Source organism: Musa acuminata, chromosome BXJ3-3, assembly GCF_036884655.1.
Source record: "Musa acuminata AAA Group cultivar baxijiao chromosome BXJ3-3, Cavendish_Baxijiao_AAA, whole genome shotgun sequence".
NCBI classification, from domain to species: Eukaryota; Viridiplantae; Streptophyta; class Magnoliopsida; order Zingiberales; family Musaceae; genus Musa; species Musa acuminata.
In genome coordinates, this window is record NC_088351.1 from 5907450 (window position 1) to 5931290 (window position 23841).

At 37.8% G+C, this 23841-nt stretch overlaps 4 protein-coding genes across 4 annotated transcripts; 2 read left to right on the top strand and 2 right to left on the bottom strand.

Annotated features, from left to right (window-relative positions):
* Positions 1-1381: 1381 nt before the first annotated feature.
* On the top strand, positions 1382-2352 carry LOC135633220 (uncharacterized). The gene is made up of 4 exons (XM_065142433.1): positions 1382-1479; positions 1556-1611; positions 1671-1965; positions 2171-2352. The coding sequence occupies exons 1-4, from the start codon at positions 1404-1406 to the stop codon at positions 2269-2271; spliced, it is 528 nt and encodes a 175-aa protein (XP_064998505.1). The 5' UTR covers positions 1382-1403; the 3' UTR covers positions 2272-2352.
* A 2018-nt stretch (positions 2353-4370) lies between these two features.
* On the bottom strand, positions 4371-8314 carry LOC103977657 (acetate--CoA ligase CCL3). The gene is made up of 3 exons (XM_009393231.3): positions 8002-8314; positions 6146-6736; positions 4371-5517 (listed from the first exon to the last, which is right to left on the bottom strand). Exons 1-3 carry the CDS (start codon positions 8227-8229, stop codon positions 4621-4623), a joined length of 1716 nt encoding a protein of 571 aa, XP_009391506.2. The 5' UTR covers positions 8230-8314; the 3' UTR covers positions 4371-4620.
* A 7099-nt stretch (positions 8315-15413) lies between these two features.
* LOC103978072 (uncharacterized) lies at positions 15414-16367 on the bottom strand. The gene has a single exon (XM_009393774.3). The coding sequence runs from the start codon at positions 16142-16144 to the stop codon at positions 15653-15655; it is 492 nt and encodes a 163-aa protein (XP_009392049.2). The 5' UTR covers positions 16145-16367; the 3' UTR covers positions 15414-15652.
* Positions 16368-20443: 4076 nt separating this feature from the next.
* LOC103977658 (uncharacterized) lies at positions 20444-22877 on the top strand. Its single transcript, XM_009393232.3, has 7 exons — positions 20444-20654; positions 20768-20839; positions 21536-21600; positions 21981-22122; positions 22243-22323; positions 22413-22520; positions 22625-22877. Exons 1-7 carry the CDS (start codon positions 20484-20486, stop codon positions 22688-22690), a joined length of 705 nt encoding a protein of 234 aa, XP_009391507.2. The 5' UTR covers positions 20444-20483; the 3' UTR covers positions 22691-22877.
* Positions 22878-23841: the final 964 nt, after the last annotated feature.

The following is a 23841-nucleotide window of genomic DNA, read 5'->3' on the forward strand; positions in this document are numbered from 1 at the left end:
GGTTGGAATATGATATGTCAAATTTCATAGACACATGAAATTTGAGTTATTACATCATCTATAATTTCTCATTTTCTTTCTTTTTGGAAGAAGATGTTATATATGCTAACTTTACAACCGTCAAATATGCACATTATGAAGTTTGTTGAATTGATTAACGAATATGAATTCGTATTAATTTTGTGATTGCAGATTGATGTCGAAAATTTGGTATATTCGATATGCTATTATTAATTTTTTTTTACAAATGATCGAGATGCATAAGACAGATCGGCATGATCAACATGTCTCAAATGATCGCCTACCGACATGATCATAGGCCAATCATCATGGATAATAAATACAATAATATATATATTCATGTTTTTATAAATATAAAAAATTCAATATACTTATTTAGAATAAAACGATCACGGTATTCTTCTTATTTTCCTACTTATTCCAAAAGCATAACAAGTGAATGTGAGTTTTTTTTTACCAATTAGGGTTCTTCCCTTACCGTCCCATGGCGATGATCTATAGGGTTAATAACTGCTACTCTTTCTATAGCATATTTACTCAACTTCAAGCCTGAAGTATGATAGAATTGATTCCATCTATTTATCTTTAATATGTCTCCCCATAATGACAAAAATATGCATCTCATTTATTGCTTGAGGTTGGTGTGGCATGACCAGACAACAAAAATAATACAAAAGTCTTTCACATGACAGCATATCGAATTACACATTAATCCATATTGCTGAGCAAAAAGTGCATCATATATACAATGCTTCAGATCAGAAGGAATAATTACATGGCTCTAACATGAATGATACATATATATATATATATATCTACACCTCAGGTCAAGAGGAGCTCCACAACCAGAAGAAACTACACTATGTAATCCTTTTAATATGCAATCATGCAGTACAAATATTGAGTACTATATATATATATATATATATATATATATATATATATATATATATATATATATATATATATATATATATATCAGTTTCAATGGTCCTGGAAGCTTGTGCTTCAAGCAATGATCATACGTTTCCAGTTCTGGCCTAACTGCATCAGACACAAGGATTCAAGTCAATGAAACCATAGAAAAAGCTGCATGGATTGTGAGTCCTCCCATGCATTCAAATTGGAACTCAATTTAGGTTTGATTACTGAGTGCTTTTTAACCAGTTGTTGAATGTAGTACACCAAACTGTCCATCTCCTGCATCAGTGTCAGTCGGCAGATGGTCAGTAACTCCAATGAACCATGCAGTATCTCATCATCGAGACTGTACTACTATGTAGCAGGTGAGATTATGAACTCAAGCTGAGGGTTTCAGTAGATTCTAATGCTATATATGTTTGGCCTACCTCTAGGAAATTGTTGTCTCATATTTCAGTACCATGGCTCGTTCTCTCTCACTAAAGCACCCATGTTTTGCCCTTGCGTTGCTTTATATAGCTTCTTCCTGCTGTGAAGGTATGTGAGTTTGCTCATATCCGTGGGTTTATGTACGAGAAACCCTAACTTGCTCTTCTCAAAATCATGCATGCAGCACAGGATGCCATCCAGATTGTTGCAAGAGCTGCTCTTTGTTTCGATAACCGAACTGTGAGTGAGCTCGTAACTCATGAGAAATCCTTCGTGAGATTAATTATCGGAGATTGCAGGTAATCGACAACTGCCTGACATCAATGGGAATAAGCACCAATGGAACTGCGAACGCGACGTCGAATTCTTCCACAACTGTGCCTCAACAGGACAACGCCACCGCCAGCTTCTGCAGCTCCCCATGCTTAGGCGAAATGATGCTTATGACCAGCTGCTTTGATGGCATAATGTCCAGCTTCGGATTCTACAGGCCGGGACTGATGCAAGGAGTGCAAGCCATATTTCAAATGGCGTGCAGTGGTGGAGGAGGAAATGGCAGCAGCAACGCCACTCTGAGTCGTGTTGCTTATGGAGGTGAGAGTCCCATCCCCATGTCCTAGTTTGGTGCGCAACGGTGTGACTTCGGTGCGGCAGATGAGGACAGAACGATGTCTACCAAACAGTTCGATGAACAGATTCACCTATTAGCATTAGAACTTTTTAGGTTTACATGGCGCAGTGATGTGTGCTCATCGTCATAAATCTTTGACTTCTCTGATATGTCTTATTCACTGTGCAGGTGATGTGATCGGAGAGGCAAACATTGGAGATGTGCTGCTTGTGCCAGCATTCATGTCACTTCTCATGCCTTTGCTCTTCATCTCCTTTTACTTAGCATGAAGAGAGACCACAAGTTGCAATCTTAGTTCTTAGCTTGTTTACATGTGTGTCAATCTACAATATATAAGGCTTTTTGTTGTTCTTCCTTTGTTGCTCTTTTACTTAGGCATCACACGTACTGAAGAAATCAGTTGGCTTTAAGGAGATTTCTTTGGGTGTTTTTAGCGGTATTGAGACTAAGTCTCAAACCAATAATTCAAAATAAAAGAATGAAAAAAGAGAAGTAATTATGCGAGGGTGCTAAAGATTACATGAATCATGAATCACATAGATTAATTGAATAAAAAATGAAAATAAGAACAGGTTTTGTGTAACCCAAATCCGAAAATAGATAATTACAATATGATAATAATATATAATATTAACAATGCTTATAAGAACTTTCCTAATAAGTAATTCCAGTATGACGAGTTTAAACATGCACTAATTTGGTAACGGACGAATTCTTGCTAAAATCTTCTTTGAAAAACGTGTTTACTTTATTAGTAATTTAAATTAGGATAAAGTAAAAATATTTCTTTGTAATTTATACTTTTGATTTTCGTATAAAACTATATATATACATAATATGACTAGTCTAACACATGGGCAACTGTGTTATCATCTGATCCATACCAGCACAATAATTTTAATGTTGCATCATCTTCTTCTTCTTCTTTGCATGGAGTCATCTTCTCCACCTAATCTACAATACAGATGCTGTGAGACCAGACCTTTGTTGGGCGATAGATTTGTCATTGATATGCTACTGTGCTACTGTGAAGCAAGCAGAGATGTCATATCGGGTGACGGAAGGAGGATGCGATTGACCTACTATAGGGCTGCGGGCAAGTTAGCTTCATGTTAGAGATGTTTGCATCGACAAAGGATGCATCGATCATTAGGATATATATATTTTTTTTATCGAAAAGGACATATCAAACTAAGATTCTCTTATCCATGATGGACGCATCATGAATTAAAAACTCTTAAAGATATGTCGATCGTCAGAATACTTTTTATTTACAAAAAATGTATCAAATAGTTTAGATGTTCTCGTTGGATGCATCGCATTGCATGTTAAAGATGCTTATGTTTATGAAGGACACATTGATTATTAGGATACTTTTTAATCCATGGATGATATATCAGACACTTTCGATAGTCTCATCCATGAAGGATGTATCACACGTTACATATATTTATGTTTGATAATGACATATCTATTGTTGGGATATCTATTGTTAGTAGAAAATATATCAGACACTTGAGATGCTTTTGTCTACAAAGGATGTATTGCACATTAAAGATGTTATATTTGGGAAGGATACATCAAATGTGATGATGCTTTTGTCTATGATAGGCGCATCAAATGCTTTAAATGCTTTTATTTGTAAAAGATGCATCATACATTAAAGGCGTCTATGCCTACGAAGGATGCATCGGATGTTAGAATGCTTTGGTTATATTATGGTCGAGGCGGGAGTGCTCTCACTAGGTCTGTTGAGCGGGTTGATGGAATGATGTGCCATTAGTATTAAAATAATGTATATGACATTAGTGATGTTTGGATCAACTTGAGTCGATTCAAGCTTACATGTGCAAGAAGTCTTATGTGGTCAAAAGCTTGAACACTCGATCACTCAGTGGCTTTATACGAAGATCGAGATTAAATGAATTTTTTGACGTGATCTTTTCAATGCTCAAGTTAATAGTAGAATAAAATAAATAATTTTTTATAAATAATCGCTCACCTTGATTACTATGATCCTATGGCTTTTCATAACGAGTTTAACAAGAAAAATATTCTATGGTACAAGTGTAATATTCTCTTGGCCTTTTACATTGAGTTACATATTTGCATGACTCGACTAGAGCTTTTTTCTCTTTGCGTCATCACGTGTCAAGCTTAATTGAGACTAATATTTCTCTATCTATCAACTCTAATAATAGAGAATAAACGGTTTAACAGTGTGATCAACTTCATAACTTGATAATAATCTTGACGACATGATCAAATAGATGATACGATTGAGTTTAAAAAAGTAGTTGACTTTACCACTAGACCAAGCTGAGTTATTTGTGTTACACTCCGAAGATGATGATTCCTCACGTTAGGCTAAACCAAAAAGTAAATATATATAACCCCACGAGAAACCCACTACAAAGTTCTACACTTACAGATTCTCCTGACAAAAGTTCCAATAAAAGGTACAAATCTTATTACGAATTCATCATCAAAAGGAAGACTTTTTGTTGAAATTTCTCCCAGATTAGGAACAGAAAAAAAATTTTAGACCACTTTGGAACAGCAACAGCTCGGTATCATCAGGATAAACTGTAAACCAGAACAAAAGCAGCGAAATAAATTTAGAGCCTGCTTTTCTTGAGAGGTCCCATTGCCTTGGCCTTTGTCCTCAATTCATGCTTCTTGATCTTCCCCGTAGCTGTCTTGGGCAACGGCCCGAACACCACAGATTTGGGGACCCAATACGCCGGCATCTTTGCACGGCTGAACTTTATGATATCCTCTGCTAGTGCCTGCTCATTGGATGGATCCACACCATCCTTCAAGGTCACAAATGCACATGGTGACTCCCCCCACTGCTCGTCTGGTCGAGCCACCACCGAGACCTCCAGCACCGCGGGATGCACGTACAAGATGCTCTCCACCTCCAAGCTACTAATGTTCTCGCCCCCCGAGATGATGATGTCCTTTGCGCGGTCCTTCACCTCTATGTACCCATCTGGGTGCTTCACACCGATGTCACCGGAGTGGTACCAACCATGGGCGAAGGTCTCCGCATTAGCCTTTGGGTTTTTCAGGTAGCCCTTCATCACAACATTGCCTCGCATGACGATCTCCCCAAGCGTGGTACCGTCGGCAGGGACTGGAGCCATGGTTTTCAAGTTAACCACATCGAGGCCTTCCAGGCCGACGTAGCGAACACCTTGACGGGCATGGACACGTGCTCGTTCGTCGAGTGGAAGAAGGTCCCATTCCGGCTTCCATGCGCAGACAACGGAAGGGCCAAAGGTCTCCGACAAGCCATATGTGTGGGTGACGCGGAAACCAAGCTTGGTCATTTCCGCCAGCAACGTTGGGGGCGGAGCAGCGCCAGCAGTGTTGACGCGGACAACACGGGGAAGAGGGAGGATAGCGTCGCTTGGAGGCGCATTGACGATCGAGTTTAGGACAACCGGGGCTGCACAGAAGTGAGTGACACCTTGCTTGGCTATGGCAGAGTATACGGCCTTGGCTGTGACCTAAACAAGAAAGACCAACAAGGAAATAAAAACACAAAGTGATTAAGCTTTAAGAATCCAAAGCTGCTTTTCTCAGCAAAAAACAAGAAAACAAGAAAACTTTCCTCGGCCAAGTCTACAACTATGTGGACTTTTTATTTTAGATGACTGATGAATTATACGATATTACCTTTTGATAAACGAAACATGAACAAATCATTCAGTCCACCAGTAAATAAGGCAGAATAGAGTTTAAAAACTAAAATTCAATTTTCCCTGACAAAAAGAAAGAAATTGCAAGCAAGTAAATAGAAACAGGACACAGAATTCACTGACACAGTTCTTGTTGTCCTACCTGAATGGATCTGTTTTATGGTCTTGTGGAATCTTTTTGTGCTACTACCAAAGAATGTCCAGATATGTTGTATCTTTGTATGTGACGGACCAAGTTGGAGATTTAACCATCAGGAAAATAGTTCAGGCCAGATTTGTATATTATTTATTTAGTAGGAACATGAGGATCAAAATATCAACTCAATATACTCATAACAGAACTAGTTAAAGCATAAAAGGCAAGTATAAGTCTTACTCACATAAGATGCAAAAAAAAACAAAAATCAAAATAAAAAACAGCAAATTGCAACATTACCTGGCGAAGGCATATGCTAGTTCCACAAAGGGCAGCCATTGTCCATGCATAACACCAACCATTGCAGTGGAACATGGGCAAAGTCCACAAGTAGACAGCTCCCTCATTCATCTCCCATATTAAAGCACAACTTAGAGCCATAAGATAAGCACCCCTGTGGTGCAACACCACTCCTTTGGGACTAGAAGTTGTCCCAGAAGTGTAGCCTAGTGCAATGCTTTGCCACTCATCCTTTGGAGGCTTCCAAGCAAAATCAGGGTCCCCAGATTCCAAAAATTTATCGTAATCAATAGCACCTTTTCTCAAAGCATGATCAAGAGCCCTGGGATCACATGTTTCATCACCTACAACAATGAGGAGAGGAGGCTTGAAAGCACCTTTCTTTTCATCTGCTATGATCTTCAGAGCTTCCTCTGCCAAAGTGAAAAATTCCTGGTCCACTATAACCACTGCTGCCGAGGAATGGCCCAGTAAGAAGGCAATGGTAGCAGCATTCAGCCTAATGTTGACAGTGTTCAAGACAGCTCCGGCCATTGGAACTCCAAAATGAGCTTCATAGAGAGCTGGGATGTTTGGTGCAATTACAGCCACCTAACAAAATGAATAACATATATGATTTAAGCTAAATATTTATTTGACCACTGCATCTATATGGTTACCATGAGAAGCAGATGGATGCTTTGAGGTGAAGCAACCATATATTCCTTACAAGTTGTTAAAGTCCTCGATGGATATTTCCATGTTCAAGAATCTTATTTGTCTGGAAAGCTAACCAAACATGTTCATTCTGGACTTTGAACTGAAGGAAACATGTGAATATGTTTAGAACGATCATCTGCAGATTACTCCAAAGCAAGAAGAGATGTTTTATTCTGTGAGTTGCATGAGGCAGATTTATCGGTATCATTTATGTATATGTTAAAAGAATTTTAATGACAATGATATGGATCAACCATCATGATATGTTCTACCCTTTTTTCTTTTAATCTAGTAAAGTAGATGAGCAAATCTAATCCCATTTCTAAGTGTATGACATAAAAATAAAATACAAAGCATGAATAAAATTTATGTAGGAAAATTGTTGGCGTGAGTGTAAAAAAGGAAATAAATAAATTAAGAGCAGAATATTATCCGCTAATTCGGAGTGTACTTCATCCACGCACATCTGATATCAAAACCACCCATATACAACCATAACCACGACAAACCAAATCAGTAAGAGGAAGGCGAAAGAAATCAAGTCTTAAACATATCAAATCCCTTATCCAGAATAATCAAATCCACATCCATTAATTCCTCAATACGAGTCTCCGAGGACCGTATATGGAACCCTAACCAGGAGAAATCAGAGCGATCTAAACATTGAATCCAAACAGTAATAAAAAGAAAATAACACACATATTAACAACCACACAGATCATTTTTATGCATCCCGTTCTATACCCGACCATAGAACAGAGCAAGAAGAGTAAAGGATCCGAAATTCTAAGAAAAATCAAAAGAATAAACTAAAAGTTGTAATCTAATTTTCCTGATTCTAAAATCAACTGCAGACATACACATCCAATCCTCAGCACGAATCTTAACGCTTAAAAACAACCGGATCAGACAAGGCAATTAAAATAGAACAGGAAATGAGGAGAGAGAATAGATTCGAAAGAAATGAATAGGCAATAATAAAAAAAATGTAAAGAAATCATCAAAATAAATCTGCTGTATGAATCACTGATCCAAAACAAAGTCAGCCATACGAATCCGACGGTCGACGCGACGCTCAGAGGGTCCTGTGTGCATAGGACCACGAAAAGGCAAAGGAATCTCAAGTAGAAAAGGAGGAGAGAGAGAGAGAGAGTCACCGTGCATCCGGGGCCGATCGAGCGGGCGGCGAGGGCGGAGGCGAGGCGGCGGCATCGCCGGTAGGTCTCGGCCCAGGTGAAACGCCTGGGGCCGTGGACGACGGAGAGGCGGTTCGGGTGGACCAGGGCGGCCCGGTCGAGGAACCAGAGCGGCGTGAGGGCCATGTAGTTGGCGGGGTTCTTCGGCAAATCGTCGATGTCCGCCTCCATCTCGCTCCCCATCGTCATGCCGGCCGACCGGTTGACAAATCCCAGACACCTACCTACACACCCACACAGACGGACGGCGAGAGAAGCAAAGAAGAAGGAAGAATGATGAGAGAGCGGAGCTCGGTGGGTATTTATACACGGGGCGAATTGGAAATGACACGCGTAGGTAACCGACCCACATTCGCCCTCCGTTGCTAACCGGACAGTGTGTGTCAAACAGCGAAGGGGTGTGTGATGCTGCAAAACAGCAAACAGCAAACAGCAAACAGCTTTCGCATCTGCTATCGCGTCGTCACCCTAGTGATCAATAAGTAGTCAGAGGAGGCGAACCCTTAATTGTCTCATATTTAAATAAAATTTCCTGTAAATTCTATAAGTTACTATGTGAAAATTATCCATAGAATTTTAAATTTTGTTTTCTAGTTGCGCAATGAAAAAGATAAATAAATAAATGAAAACTTATCTTCTTCAAATAATATAAACATTATTTATTTGATTATTCTTGATGAGATTATATTTTCTTCGTTATTAGTTTTTTTCGTTTTCTTCTGCTTTAGGTTTATAAAAAGATGTTAGAACATGAGAGATATCCAATTGATCAATCAAAATAATAGTTTTTTTTCCCATATTTCAAATGCCTGAGGCCCTAATGACTATGGTGGTCGTCCGATTTCATATTATTTATTTTGTTATTATTTTCTCTTCTCTCCTTTTTTTTTTTTTTCATCTATTATCACAAAAGAAAACTTCTTTTGGTATAAAGAATATTTACATAGCGTGACAAAATCTAAAGCGTTCTTAATTTTGTTACATATATTGATTATAAGAAAAGGGAAAAAAGTGGACAAAGAAAAAGAGGGAAAGAATTATCTGACTAAAAAAAGAAAGAATATCGAACACCAAATTATTCCGTAAGCCAACTATGAAAATTTATCTTAGATAAAACACCATTTGTTTGATTAACCTTAATGTGATTATGTTTTTTTCTTATTATTTATTCTTTTTAGAACATTTATAACGAGAGATCACATGAGAATGAATCAAATAAATGAATAATTTTTTCACACGCTCTTGTAGGCTCCACATGTGGCCCTGTTGTGGGCTCCACATGTGGGCCCCTTCTCAGCGGTGCTGTCGCTTTTCCGGCCGCTATAGGGCAGTCAATGATTTTTCTGCTTTTTTTTGCGGGACCCGCCAGAGCAGCGAGGACAGCGGTGTTCGCTGGTCGGCGGAGACACACGTGACACGTGCCGATCACATTGGAGGCAAGTCGAGAATATAAATAATAATAATAATAATTATTATTATTTCTTTTTTTAACGCTCTGCGGGGCCCGCGACCGCAGTAGCTGGCCGGGGAAGATGGCGGGCGATGAGTTGTCAGCGAGACTTATCCTAAGCTAAATGATTGGGGCTTTGATCCTTCGTTTGACTAAGCTTACGGGATGTGCATGACAGCCATCACATTATACCATACCAACATTAACCTCCAAATTATGTGAAGCCAATCCTTAATACTATCTTTGATGGCTACGCATGAAAGGAAAAAAGTCAAATTTCTCTCAATAATCCTCCCGAGTGAACTTATCCCATCTGTCTCTCTCGTCCGGTATGCATGGATGCATTGTTTAAGTGGGTTCACGTGTCCGGCGTTCTTGGATTAATTAATGAAAAATGATAAGCATAATTTTGTATAAGTTTAATAAATTAATCACAAATGATTCATATAAGAGTCAACCATGGCTCGTTGTTTTCCTGTGTACCCAACGACCCTCCTGCCCATACCACTGCGGGACCCACATTATTGCCTGGTGATACGGTGAGTAGTACGTTTGGAGGGGACCTTTGGTACATGTACTCGAGCACTCTTTGCTCGATCGTGTATCGTTGACTGTGCCTCATCCGAGTGAGAAGATAAGATCGCAAATCGGAAACGAGGGATGTTCCATCACTCGGTCTGACGCAACCACATGCCACAGATTCGTCGGCATGTCTCGAGTCCGATGTGCCTAAGCCCGCACACGAAACACCATTAGTGGGTCGGATCGAGCTGGTAACATCACACTGAATAGGGTCAAGTCGCATGACATCAGATCTACTCGACGGCGGTGGGGGGCCACCAACGGACCCCACCCCCTGCCCGCCGGTGTTCATCATGAAACCCACGCCTGGCGTTTACCCAGTAATGTCACCGGTGACGATTGTTGTGTGGCATTTAGTGGAGAGGGGCGATTGAGTTGCCATATGACGGGCTCAATCCATTCGATTCAGCACATGGTTTCTGAGACAGGACATAACTGGTACATTGAAGAATGACAAGTGTGACAAGTCCCTAATCGTGTCTCGGTTCATCACACATTGGATTTGATTCGGAACATAACTTCAACCATCTGATATGTGTTCTTCATATGATATTCACGAAGAGAAAGAAAAACTTTCATCGATTTGTTGATGTGCATATGAGTCCAAAACAAGTTATTATATATAAAATATATATTTTATTTTTATTAAATATGGTTAAATATTATTTCTTGATGAATGTTATAATATCCTATCCATTGATAGTATGATATAAGAGTCAATTTGTGAGAGGAATTCTTTCTTTTTTTTTCACCGGTGATATTCATCTGTCTCGGATTATTAACTTATGTATTAAAGGAATTTGAGTTGAAAAATCTTTTTTCAACTTTGATTTTCATGTAAGTAATACATTAAGAGCTCGATGTTTTTACTTTGATCCTGCATTGGATAATCCTGCATACATAGGTCTAAACTATATCAGATTAACCAAAGCGTCAACGATATCTTACTATAATATTTTTAGCACCAGAAGAAGAGTCCGATATCATTATAATGCTCACTTGTTGATCCCATCAATGAATGCTCAAGCGAAGAGACTTTAACCTCGACCTATAATACGTTCACCCATTGAAAAGATCACACATCGGTGCATCCACCTTGACACAAATACCAATACGATACTAGTGCATATTCAATGATCAAAGTCTCTAATCTCTAGGGACGGCTCCGAGCCATCTACTCGTCCTCATCGAGGTGTTCTTAAACCTTACTCAATAAGCACATATGTTAATATGCATAATATAAGTCATCGCACCACTTTTACCTTACTTAGTCTAACATGCATTACAACTAACATAGACATAATCCTCGGCTCTATCGTCATTGGCACATATTGATTTCCCCAACCGACATAGTGCCAACGTCCTAAGACCACCCTAAGCCTATCGAATAATTGGTCAAGGGGTCAATTCAGTCCCCAATTATGAAATTCAATGAACCCCATCATCTTCATACTTTCTTTGTTTCTACGGTTCATATTTTTTCTTAACTAGTCCCTTAAAAACCTTGTTGTTTGGTATTTAAAAGTTAAGTTTAGTTTTAATTTCTAAAGATCCTAAATTTAGGAGGACAGAGAATAAGTACAAAAATAAATATTTAATAGTTATAAAAAATGCTAACCATAGAAAGCAAATAGCTTCAATATTGATATGAAAATGCATGAATCTATCTGTAATAGGTAAACGCTTGTGAAGCTGTTTTCAACAAAAAAAAGGTTTGGATTATGGGGATAACCGGGATATACCAAAGACTACGTTATCCATGTGAACTAGTTTCTATTCTAGAATTAGGAAACTGATAAGCACATTTAGTTATTACCTTAGGATATTTTTTTCATATCAATTTATTATTACAAGGGTGTTAGGCAATATCAATAGACAATGGTTGAAACCAGTTGAGGCATGCATATATCTAATAGCAACTACGTATTCAAGCTATCAGATTGTGCATATCAACCTTCAACTCATTTTGTGAACCCTACCCTTGAAAAGATTCATACTGTTGTTAGATCCATGGGATTTGGAAAGAGCACTAGTATGATTTTAGAGGAAAAATTCTGTAAATTTTACTAGCCTTCTCTGTCTTCGTTCCATAACTGTGTACCAACATTTTCATAGATATACACAACTACCAATAAATTGGATATAAATTTTTTTAATTTTATCTAAAACTAAAAATGACATGAATATCATTCAATATGCTAGTCATATTATTCTACGAGCTAATAACGTGAGTGATGACACGTGTGACATAATACACATTCTTTTTGCTTATTATATTATTTAATTTTTTATCATTTTATATTACTTGTTATATATATGCATTGTGATGTTCATATCTGTGCAATGAGAATTAGATCATGATGAAATCATAATAATAAGAATGATTCGTCTTTAAACATAGATCCTAAATAATCTTAGTCATAGGTTACTCGAGAGAGACATCAAGATAACCGAACATACTGGTGTACTGTATACCCGTACATATGATAGAGACGACTGGTCTCATAACTGCTCGTGCAGGGATACTAGGATTACAATGCAGGTGTTAATTAGATAATGAGTTTACTGATTGATTCACTCACGGAATGCTTAATGGATTTACTGATTGATTTAGTTTTGCGGATGTTGCACATCATTCTTCGCACAACAACGAACACATCTTTAAAAAATTTGAAGATTTTATTTTTTATTCTTTCGCAGCGCATGTGATGTCGTCCTAAGATTTTCCTGTAGGTATGCGGGGCGGGCACTGCCTTAAGGATGAGATCTAATATAAGCTAATGAAAGATTATTGGATAGAGATCCACTAATCTAAGAGACTTGGATAGTTAGATGTGTAGAAAAATTCTTGGGAGCGACATCACATGTGCAGCGGAAGAACATAAAACAAAATCCCCAATTCCCAAAAATGTGTTCGTCGTCATGCGAATATTGGTGCACAAAATTTCACGAAACCGAAAATCATATATGAGATAGATTGTGTTACCTAAGAAGATCAAATCATATATGAGATAGATTGTGTTACCTAAGAAGATCGTATATCTCTGAATCCACGCAGATCTATAGGAGAGGGTGAAGGAGGTCAAGCACCCTCCTCTCTAGGGCTGATCTACACAGCTGGGCTATGATGACGCTCTTCAAAGCTCTGGCCTATGAACCACTAGTTCTCTCCTATTTATAGAGGTCTCCTGTCAACTTAACTCTAATGGATCTTGTCCTATTGAGTATTGGATCTCCATTCAACTACCCAAGCCTTTTAGATTAGTGGATCTCTATTATCTCATTGGTTCTTATTGGATCTGATCCGTAGGATCCAATAATTCAAGTGCTTAATGGATATCCAATAAGATAGGGGCTCTGGTAGATATCTCATAGAACCTTTACTCATCGCAATGCCTATCATATATGTGTGACACTCTAGACCCAATATCGAGCAAACCGTAAATCATATCTTTTATAACTCAAATTTGATTTGAGTTACTATTATAAAAATAATTTGATTTGTTAGAAATGATGTATTCTTCCACGATCCTAACTCAAATTTGAAAGCATGAGTTTGATTTGTAAAGTTTACAAACTTATGAAAGAAAATTAAAAACTCACTAAATAATAAGATTCATTCGACCAAACTTAGCTCAATGAGATATCCTCCCATAAAAATAAATGGGTAAAAAATAGAATAGTATTCGACCAAACTTAGCCTAACCAAAGAATATTCATCTTATCTCTCAATAATTTTTTTCCATTTTCATCAAATTAGGTAGCACACTAAAAATTAATCATAAATGATGCATCTTTACCGACTAAGTTATAAATTTATATGATACAAACATTGAACTGGAGACTTAATTTTTATTAATATAGAAATTAGTTCTGATTGCTGGTTTTATTATTATTATTTTGTGTCTTCAAATGATAATTAGTGGTGATTAGAAATCCAAACACTAAACTCCAAAAAATAAAATCTTTTATGTCTAAATGGGTAGGCAATTGGAGGTTGAGACTCCAATAAAGGTGATGTTTAGATGCATCACAAAGGAAAGATGTCTACGCCAAAGGGATAACATTGTAAATGGTCAATCAACATGATTGGGTATTCGTCGTCAGCAAATTATGGCAGAAAGCTAAAGTTCTACATGGAAAGAGATGTTGAAAAATGGTGATTTGAAGACTTGTCTAAGCCACATTGAAGATGTAGATGTGACCATTCAAAGACAAGAAACAAGATATCATAGATCTTGAGTTGGTCCAATTATTATGGTATGATAGAAACAAGAAACAAGATATCATACAATATTAACTAATGAAAGTGTTCCTAAAGTTCGAAAAATCTCGAGAAAATTAGGCAAGAAAATTAAACCCATTGATCATCAATGAGTAGCCTCGTCGTTGAATTTAGTGCTCTCAAAATTTGGACAATCATTCTTCCTCTCCTGTCCTTTCCATAAGCAAAATGTATTCATATCTCAGGTGTAATTATTAACTATGAAGTGGTTCTGAACATATTATATAATAATTATTTTTTATTTATTTTAGAATTTAAAAATATTTTAAGTATGGTATGTAATTTCGAATGGTACCATCCAATACGACGATACGTATCGATTCGACGGTATATCGGTATACAGACCGTTAACGTACTACATTGCTATAGTATTACATTTAGTAGTGCCACATTACTACAGTAGAAAAAAAAATATTTAAAATTAGGTATATCGCTCGTTACGCCTTGGTGTACCGCTCGGTATATGGTACCATACCATACCGAGCCAACCTCGAAACACCGATACGGTATTGCATACCTTGGTTTTAAGTATTAAATGGATTCAAATTGCTTCGAGAATAATATTTAATTATTTTATAAATACCTTATATATATCATGGTTTTGATGAGAGAGAGAGAGAGAGAGAGAGAGAGAGACATTGAGAAAAAAAACACTCCAAAGTTCATTAGGTCTTCTTTAGTATATCTAGAAAAGTTCAAAAAAAATAATATTTATGTGAAAGAAAGTACAAGATTTTTATCTTAAGGTTTGATTAACTTAAGAAGGAGGTTTATTCCTTTTACTTGATTATCCTATGATTTTTTTTATTGATTTTCTTATCGAGATATTCTTCCACAATAAACTATTAATAAAAAAAGAGTGATAATTATTTACACAACCATGATTTAGATAAATTAGAACTAAAAGTATATATAAATATAATTAACACAAACTAGATTTCAGTGCCTTCCAATACTTGTAATATAACCACAAGCATGGCTCCACCAAAGGAATGGATTTGCCATACAACAATAAATTGTTCACTTATTTTCCAGTCAAAGGCTCAATTAAGCCCATTTTAGATCACTAATAGACCCATCTTCATCCAATAAAATATTAATTGAATGTACATATCAATCTCATAAGAGTCATCCTCTTCCCTCTATATTATGTGGTTAGTAAATTGTGCCTATTACATTTATCTGACATTATCAACATACCAAATGTAATCTATGGGTGCCTTCTCTAATGTGATTTCCCTTACATATGCCATCGTATCTCTTCCTGTGATCGACTGTCCCTTCGTCTTGTCTCCTCAGAACAACCAGTGAGGCAGCTTCCTCATCGGATGCCCCTCCTCTATGGAAAGTAGACTTGGCTTCCACCTCTTGCTTGAGTGCTGCCTCATCAAGAACTCCGGCACCGGCCATTCCCTTCGTCCGACCGCTTCATTCGCCGTCAGCACCACATCCTTCATGTCACTCCTTCTGGGTGTCCCCCCGAGAGATTCCAGGATCCGGCGGACCTCTTCGGCGGACAACGCCCCGGCCTTCTTCCGCGCCATCGGTAGCATGGCGTATACCTTCTCCGGGTTCAGTACGTGGTCGGCGGGAAGCGGCCGAGTGAGCTCAGCGCTGCTGCCACTGCCGCCAGAGATCAGCTGCACCTCGGCGACGACCTGCCGTGGGTGGTCGAGCATGAGCTCGGCGGCGGGGATCGGACGCTCGAACTCGTGGACGGTGCCATCGGAGAGCACGACTCTTCCGCCGGAGGCGCCCGGCGAGGGGTGGGAGAGTAGATTACCCATGGAAGAAGGTGGTGCAACGGAGGAGGCAAGGGAAGGCTAGCTGCAGATTGATATGAAGAAGGTTACGAAGTACGTGGCTTTTACGAGTGGGAGATCTTGCAGCATCCTACGGTGTCTTCCAATGATTTGCCTCGGAGTAACTTGCATGGCTGACCTGGCGCGGAACTGTGGGAATAAAAGCGTGTTTGGTGTCAGAATTCCGCACAATACGGTGCCAACAGGTTCGCTGAACCGCCGCGCGTCTACTTACCTGCACGCAACAACTGACGTGGGACACACGAATGTGGGACCCAGTGGTGTTGGAGTGAAACGTGTCGTCCGGTGTGGGACGATGTGATATGACGTTTCTCGATTAACGGTGGGTTTTAGTTTTATTGTGCATTAATTCTCGAGAATATTTCTAACTATCATAACACTTGCATGTAATCAAGAAATTAATTCAAAAGGAGATCCCCCCCCCAAAAAAAAGAGAAATCAAATAAAGATTCGTAGGAAAATAATCCAAAAGAGAAGGTGTAAAGGAACAATTCAAATAATTGTGCAATGAAGATTTTTTTTAGGATTTTATTGTATAGTATTATGAAATATGGTTCTACACAATTTATTACGTTTTATGTAATTTTTTTTCCTAGAAATTAGGTTGATATTTTCTATTTTTATGTCTTAACATTTTTGTATATAGAAAGTACACTGAATGAGTAATGAAGAACGAATCATTTTCTCAGTGATTCTTTGGTTTTTTATACGAACAACAATCATGTAACAGTGTGAATTTTCTTAAGAGCTTAACGATCACAAAATTCAAGCCGATGTTATCTAAGAGACAAATAATCACTGAAATTATTTGGTTACCTAATATGCGGAGGGGCGCAAAGTTGATTAGAGTAAGTTTAGCGTAAACTCGAAGTCATAAGATGAGTTACTATGTTAAGATGATCATAAATTAATATGGGGTTTGAAGTATTCGAAGGTGTAATTCGTTAGAGAAAGAGGAACTTCATGAGAACATTGAAAATTTTTATAGTACGATGTTTGATCGTTGGGTCACTATGTTAAGATGATCATAAATGAATATGGGATTTGAAGTATTCGATTAGATGTCAATTATAGAAGGTATAATTCACTAGAGGAAGAGAAACTTCTTGAGAACATACCTTTAGAATTTTTATAGTACGATATTTGATTGTTGGATCGAGGTCATGGTCAATGATTATATGCTTCCTCTAATTATATATATATGTAATCATTTAGCATTGAATTTGAAAAATGTGTTGCGTGAGATAACGATTGACTGAGTCAAATCTTATGTACGATGATGATGAATCGTTTAATCACGTAACAATGAGGTGTCACTCACGTTTAGGTGTTGATGACCTTTTCTATGTTATTATTCTTATATCAAAACTCATAAAACTATGTGAGAAGGATCAGAATTAAACTCATAAAATAGTAAAAATAAAAATTATTTAATGACCAATAAACATAGTTTAATGATTGCTTCGGGCCAAATCGGAAAGAAGAACAAGAAATAAAAAGGAGGGATAGAAAACTTTTAAGTTCCCTCTATTTTCCAACACTTTCTTATAATTTTTCTATAGGAAAACCTAAAAACTTAAAAAGATAAATAGTTAAAATTATCAACAGTAACATCTTCCCAAGGCAAGAAAATTTTGTTTTCTTTCGCTATAACATTTTTCATATATGATTTTTAATATATGTAAAATGTTGTGAAAAACCCTCTGCCTAATATGTGAAAGAGTATTTGAATCAAAACAGACTATTATTTAAATTCATATATGTAGTTCGACATTACACATAAATGAATATATATATATATATATAAGAAAAAATATTTACAAGAGTTAAACTCCGAAAATGTTTGGTTTGAAATTAATTGGTAACACGTGTATGAGAAATTATATAATAAGAAATCGAGTAATCTTTGGGTGGAGAAAGAGCTAAGGAATTGCCGATTTGAAAAGATCAAGATTAGTAATAATAAAAGAATAATAAATGAGTCATGTAGGCCACATGAGTCCATGTCATGATGGTCATCTGATGACAAATGACAATTGTTGGTGAACAAATATGCTATGATTGATGAGTCAACGTGACCCGGTCTACGCGTCAATGTCAGGAGTCTCCTGTCGGTTGAGCTTGATGCTGAGGTCGATCGGGCTCTCGCGACGGGGTATTGATCAACGTTTCTCGATTTGGGCATCGTTTGCGTTGAGCAGCGTCTCTCCATTCCTGGGCTGGTTGGAGACGATTCCCAGGTCGAGGCATCCGTGGCTCCGGGGTGGCCGTTTGTCTACAAAAACGACCTTCGTTGATTCCCGACTTTGGTCCCTCCGACGAGTAAGTCAGTAGTGGGTTGAATTGTTTTTTGCGCCCCCTCGGTCGGATGTCGAACAAGGGATTTTATACTATTGTATGAGAGTCGATTACATGTGGGTTCGACATGGCCGTTGATCCTCGAGGGATGGGACGACATTTCTGATTGACCGTCGTCTCGGGACATGCGGAACGACGTTAGACGACACCGTCGCGAGCTCTCAGACAAGACATGTTGAACAACGTTTCGGTACATATTCTGACTTGGCATATGACATCGATTGTGACATGTCCTGGGCCCAAAATACGCCTTATCAGCAACTTCATTGGCCTCCATTCCACACACAATTATTTGCATGTCTAGCTTCAATCCTTCATTGGTCAATCCATTACTTGTCCTTATCGACACAAGACAACATGATATCGGACATTTGGGCAGTGCTACTTTGTTTTCGAGGAGGTATACATATTTTTTTGTATTCCTCAAATGACGTTTCTTATTTATTATATTTCTAAAATATTCTCTTGAAAAGATAATTGGAGTAGTATTTTTTTTATTATACATTGTGGATCAGTCCATAAGATAAATCGATCTAATTCTTCAAAAAATATCATAAATATATTTAAAAAATTATAACTAAAATAAATATCTTTAATAAGGATACCTATTTAAAATTTTATTTTTTGTATGAGTTGATTTTTACTATGTTTGAATCTATTTACCTTAGTTATAATATTTTTTTGGATAAACTTATAGTTTCCTGGATATACCAAAAACACTAGAACTAATGGATACTGTAAATCTTATATATGGGCGATTAAACCAGTCTAGTCTACCTTATAGATTAGTCCATATAATATACCTTATAGTTGTGTCGTCAAAAGATATTCCTCAGATTATATCAATCGAAGGTGTCATTTAAAAAAAAATATGAAGAAAAAGAATCTTCTCGAAAATAATTTTTATACAGAGAGGGGACAAATATTTAACTATAAGGGTAGATATATAATTTAAGAATTAGATAGGGGCAAATATATAATTATACAAGGGTAGAGTAACTTTTATATAATTTATAATTATTTTTATTATTTACAATTTGATGTTAAGAACGTTGAATATTCTTATTATTCCTTTATAATTAGACATATAAGTCCTTAATTTAATTCTAATAAAATCTTTTTATTTATTTTTACATATAATCTTTTTTTCTTTTTCAATTTTCCCTTATGTTCCTTTTTTGGCTCCAATTGATCATGTGAGATAGCACGAAATGATAAAAATAAAATAGATAATTAAATGGGATGAATCGATGAATAAAATAAAAGTAGAGGTGAGAATTAATTTTTTATATTAATAATTTTAAGATTATATATATTTTGTAATAGTTCAAAAGATATCATCTTATAGATTAATTATATTAATTCAAAAGATATTAGAGCGTTTATAAGCTATCCAATAAAATAAAGAGAGTCGATGACAACAAGGTCCATAGGCTCCAAACAATATTAAAATTATAAAAAAAATAAAAAAATATTTATTAATAATATTTTAAATAAATTATGAATAGTAAAATTATTTTGAATATTAAAATGTGGCTCTAAATAATAAGCTCCAAACATAAAATGATATATTGATCATTATTTAAAAAATGAATTTATCTTAATTGAAACAGTGTTAGATACGTATACATCGTTGACCAGTTTTGCATGCTCATGCTGACGAGCACACGACCTCATCCAAATTGGCCGCCCAATGGCGTCGCCGTCTGCTTTCCTTTCGTGCTCGATTTAGTCCAATTAGGTGCCGAATTGAAGGTTTGATTTCGCGTTAATGTCCAATCGAAATGTGGAAGGTTTCAATTCACGGAGAAGAAGAAGAAGTCAGCTTTGGTGGTCTCCCCAGGGGCATATTGGTCATTTCGCATCAGGACATGGCAAACCACGTTTATATGCTCGAAGAAAGGGAGAGGGGAGACGACGGAGAGTCCGAGACCGAGAAAGAGAGATGGCATTCGGAGACGGAGAAGATATCAGACTGCTGGTGGATGACCGTGGGATGTCTTCCCCCTGTTCTCCTGCTGCTGCTTCCATGTGTCTCTGCAGGATATGCCATGAGGAGGAGGAAGAGAGGTCCACGACCATGGAATCCCCCTGTGCTTGTTCCGGAACCCTAAAGGTAACAGCTTTCCGTCTTTTCTTGCTCTTATTTGGATTTCTTCGTGACATGTGGACAAAGATTTGGTGTTTTTGATGCGGTGGTGATGCTGATTCGGTGTTCCACTGTTCCAGTTTGCTCACAGGGAATGCATTCAGAGATGGTGCGATGAGAAGGGAAGCAATGTCTGTGAGATATGCCTTCAGGTTCGAACCCCTTCATAGATAGAGGCATAGGTTGATGGTGGAAACAAATGATGGAGGACTTTTACCCTTACTTTTTGAGCTTTTTTCTGTGGAAGAAAACTATTTCTTGCTAGTAACTGTTCATAGTGTTGTTATTATTATTATTATTATTATTATTTTTCTGATTTTGGGGCGTTTTGTCGGCCAAATGCCTCTCAATCTCACATAGTTTTGGATGATAAAGTATGATCCCTTTTTCTTTTCCTTTTCTCAACAATAAGATGTCTTTTCCTTTAAAAGCAAGCTCAAACTTCTCAAAATTAACTTGTGTTCGAGAACTGAGAATAATAGGCAACTAAGTTTTTGGTTTCTGATTATACCTTGATGTTTCAAGAATTACTTTGAATCCCATATTTTTCTCAAAATTTCAATTTTTTTTTTCTGATTAGAATTCGTCTATGGTTTTCTTGTTGAAGCTATGATTATCGGGTTAACAGTTTCATCAGTGATTAAAAATGCTTTCTCCACCTCCTCTCTACCTACCAAAGATCTTAGTAAAACTATGAGATCTTTGAAAGATGTTATGCAGCTTCTTCAAGTGTGTCAAACTGACTTATCTTATTTAAATATAGCTGTACTTTAGTCTAACTTGCATAACATTCAAATTCCAAGAGCTTTCCCTTCCAACTGATCTCTTGACTAAAACAAATCTTGCAGAAATTTGAACCTGGATATACCATTCCTGAGAAGAAGGCCTCGGTTGATGCGGGTGTGACCATCAGGTTAACTTTTTGACCATCATCCCCTCTCTCTTTCTCATCACAGACACTTTTCTTTATTACTAGATTCTGAATCCATGCCACTGGGGCCCACCTGATATGCATTATTGTGTTTGAATTTGAATCCTTTCTCTTTTGGTATGCCTGTGAGCTGAACACCTCCACCACCATGTCCATTGCTGGTGGACCACCTGCACCTGTTGTACTTGCAGCTTTCTTTGATGCTTCCCACCTATTGCTGATTTGAACTATGGATATAGTGGGTGCAGATCAACTTCTCTTCTGAAACTTAACCTTGATGATGCATAATGATAAGCATTTAAGGTTGAACAGTAGAACTGATCTCGACCCTGATGCTAACCAGCTGCATTCTTCCTGAACAGAGGAAGCTTGGAGGTGCCCAGGCTCAATTATGACCCTCACAACCCAGAGTTCATCAGTGACAATAATTCCGACTTCGAGTGCGCAGAGGTCTCTCCTGCATCGCGCAGGCATGCCTCGTACATCCGATCGATCGCCCTCATGGTACGCGAATTTGTATCACAAATGAAGTACATTGTTTAGCTTGTTAATCAGACTGAAGTTGGATTCCCGTAGCTATATATTTTAGACCATGGAAGTTGATTCTTATAAGTTTGATCGCAGTTCATGATCGTATTGGTGATCAGAAATCTCGTTGCTGTGATCACTGTTGGTGCCGATCACTATGCATCTACCGTTCTCACTGTAAGAATTGGGTTTCTTCTGTGTGCCACTGATCACATATATGCAGTCAACTGATAATTAAAGATTTGGTGGAAATGCTTGTGCTGAAGGTGCTTTTGCTGAGAGCCAGCGGAATCCTACTGCCATTCTACTTGGTGATGCAGTTCGTTTCGGCATTGCAAGAAGCACAGCAGCAGGATCAGCTGCGGCGGTTCCATGTAAGTTTACATGGAAACAATTTTCCCATCCTTTTTCTACGAAACAAACTGATTTATTTTCTTATTTTTTTGCTCATGGTGTCGTTGTCTGTCAAACACAACAGATAGTAGATGCATGGACCAGTCATAGATCGGCAGAAGAGGAGCACAGGATCCAAATACCTTCGTGACCGACCACATCTTGACATCACTCAATATTTTGTGAAATCTTTTTTTTTTATTCTTCTCTCTGTTGAGTTTCTGATTTCATAGTACATTTGTATACTTCCCTTTGCCTAATTCTCCACGGTTAGTGGAATTACCCCTCAATTCCTTTTGTTGTTATCAAAGGAAATGAAAAGAAGAAAGAATTTACCAGTACCGTCTGTCATGGGACGTATGTGCTCGTAGTTCTCCAACATGTGCAGGGGCACCGAAGTGTAGTCAGGCTTATGTCACAGTACACTGCATCATTAGGGGTACGACGTAAAACTTAGACCGTATCCAACCGAAGTGTAGTCTCGCTCACCACCATATCCAACCCACGCCGAAACACTTAGACCATAATCATTCCCTCCAACACAACCGTTGTCATGCCCCTCACCACTGTCATCAGCATCACATTCGCCATGGCGTCCACGACCTCTGGCTCCCTCACGACTTCTAGCACCATTGTCACTTCTCACTGGTGACAATGGTGGGGAGGCACAAGGCAAATGGGGTTACTAGTGGAGGACAAGGTGGTGACAACTGACATTCGAGGCCATGGCAATGGTGAGAAGGGGTGGAGCAGAGGCCATGGCAAAGACAAAGGGTGCGATTGCACAACTAGTCGAGGTTCTCCGATTAGTGTTGGACTAGACAAATGAGAGTGCAATGACGACTCTAGTGGTGGCTTATCGATAGTCAAGGGTGAGGGTGATGGTTGAGCTGGTGGAAAAATAATTCTCGTCAGTGGCAAAAAAATAAAGGGAAAGCCTCCAAGTAAAAATCAATGAGGGATAAAGGCCTACAATTAAAACTTATTTTAAGGTAAAATGCCCTAATCATTCAACATGACACGCGACACAATACAAATGAATAAAAAACATGAATATACCATTTCAATACGAGCAATATCTTCCCGAGGCCAGTGATCATCAAACAATAGTAGTAAATAAGATGGTAGGATACTTTTCTATCGTCCAACAATTGATTTGTTGGCCTTAACTATGCATAAGTCCTTCGAGTGAGTTCATATGGAAATAGCACCTTCTATGGAAGAGAAATAATGACTTCACATCTCTATAGCCAATTGTCCAAAGATGCAATGGAAGATCGTGGTCTATATCTTTCAGACAGA

Coding starts and splice junctions, on each gene's coding strand:
- LOC135633220 (XM_065142433.1), top strand. CDS start 1,404: ATGGCTCGTTCTCTCTCACTAAAGCACCCATGTTTTGCCCTTGCGTTG. Junction 1,480..1,555: donor AGCTTCTTCCTGCTGTGAAG/GTATGTGAGTTT, acceptor TCATGCATGCAG/CACAGGATGCCATCCAGATT. Junction 1,966..2,170: donor GAGTCGTGTTGCTTATGGAG/GTGAGAGTCCCA, acceptor TTCACTGTGCAG/GTGATGTGATCGGAGAGGCA.
- LOC103978072 (XM_009393774.3), bottom strand. CDS start 16,144: ATGGGTAATCTACTCTCCCACCCCTCGCCGGGCGCCTCCGGCGGAAGA.
- LOC103977657 (XM_009393231.3), bottom strand. CDS start 8,229: ATGACGATGGGGAGCGAGATGGAGGCGGACATCGACGATTTGCCGAAG. Junction 6,737..8,001: donor CGATCGGCCCCGGATGCACG/GTGACTCTCTCT, acceptor TCATTTTGTTAG/GTGGCTGTAATTGCACCAAA. Junction 5,518..6,145: donor CTAGCATATGCCTTCGCCAG/GTAATGTTGCAA, acceptor TTTCTTGTTTAG/GTCACAGCCAAGGCCGTATA.
- LOC103977658 (XM_009393232.3), top strand. CDS start 20,484: ATGGCATTCGGAGACGGAGAAGATATCAGACTGCTGGTGGATGACCGT. Junction 21,601..21,980: donor GATGCGGGTGTGACCATCAG/GTTAACTTTTTG, acceptor CTTCCTGAACAG/AGGAAGCTTGGAGGTGCCCA. Junction 22,324..22,412: donor ATGCATCTACCGTTCTCACT/GTAAGAATTGGG, acceptor CTTGTGCTGAAG/GTGCTTTTGCTGAGAGCCAG.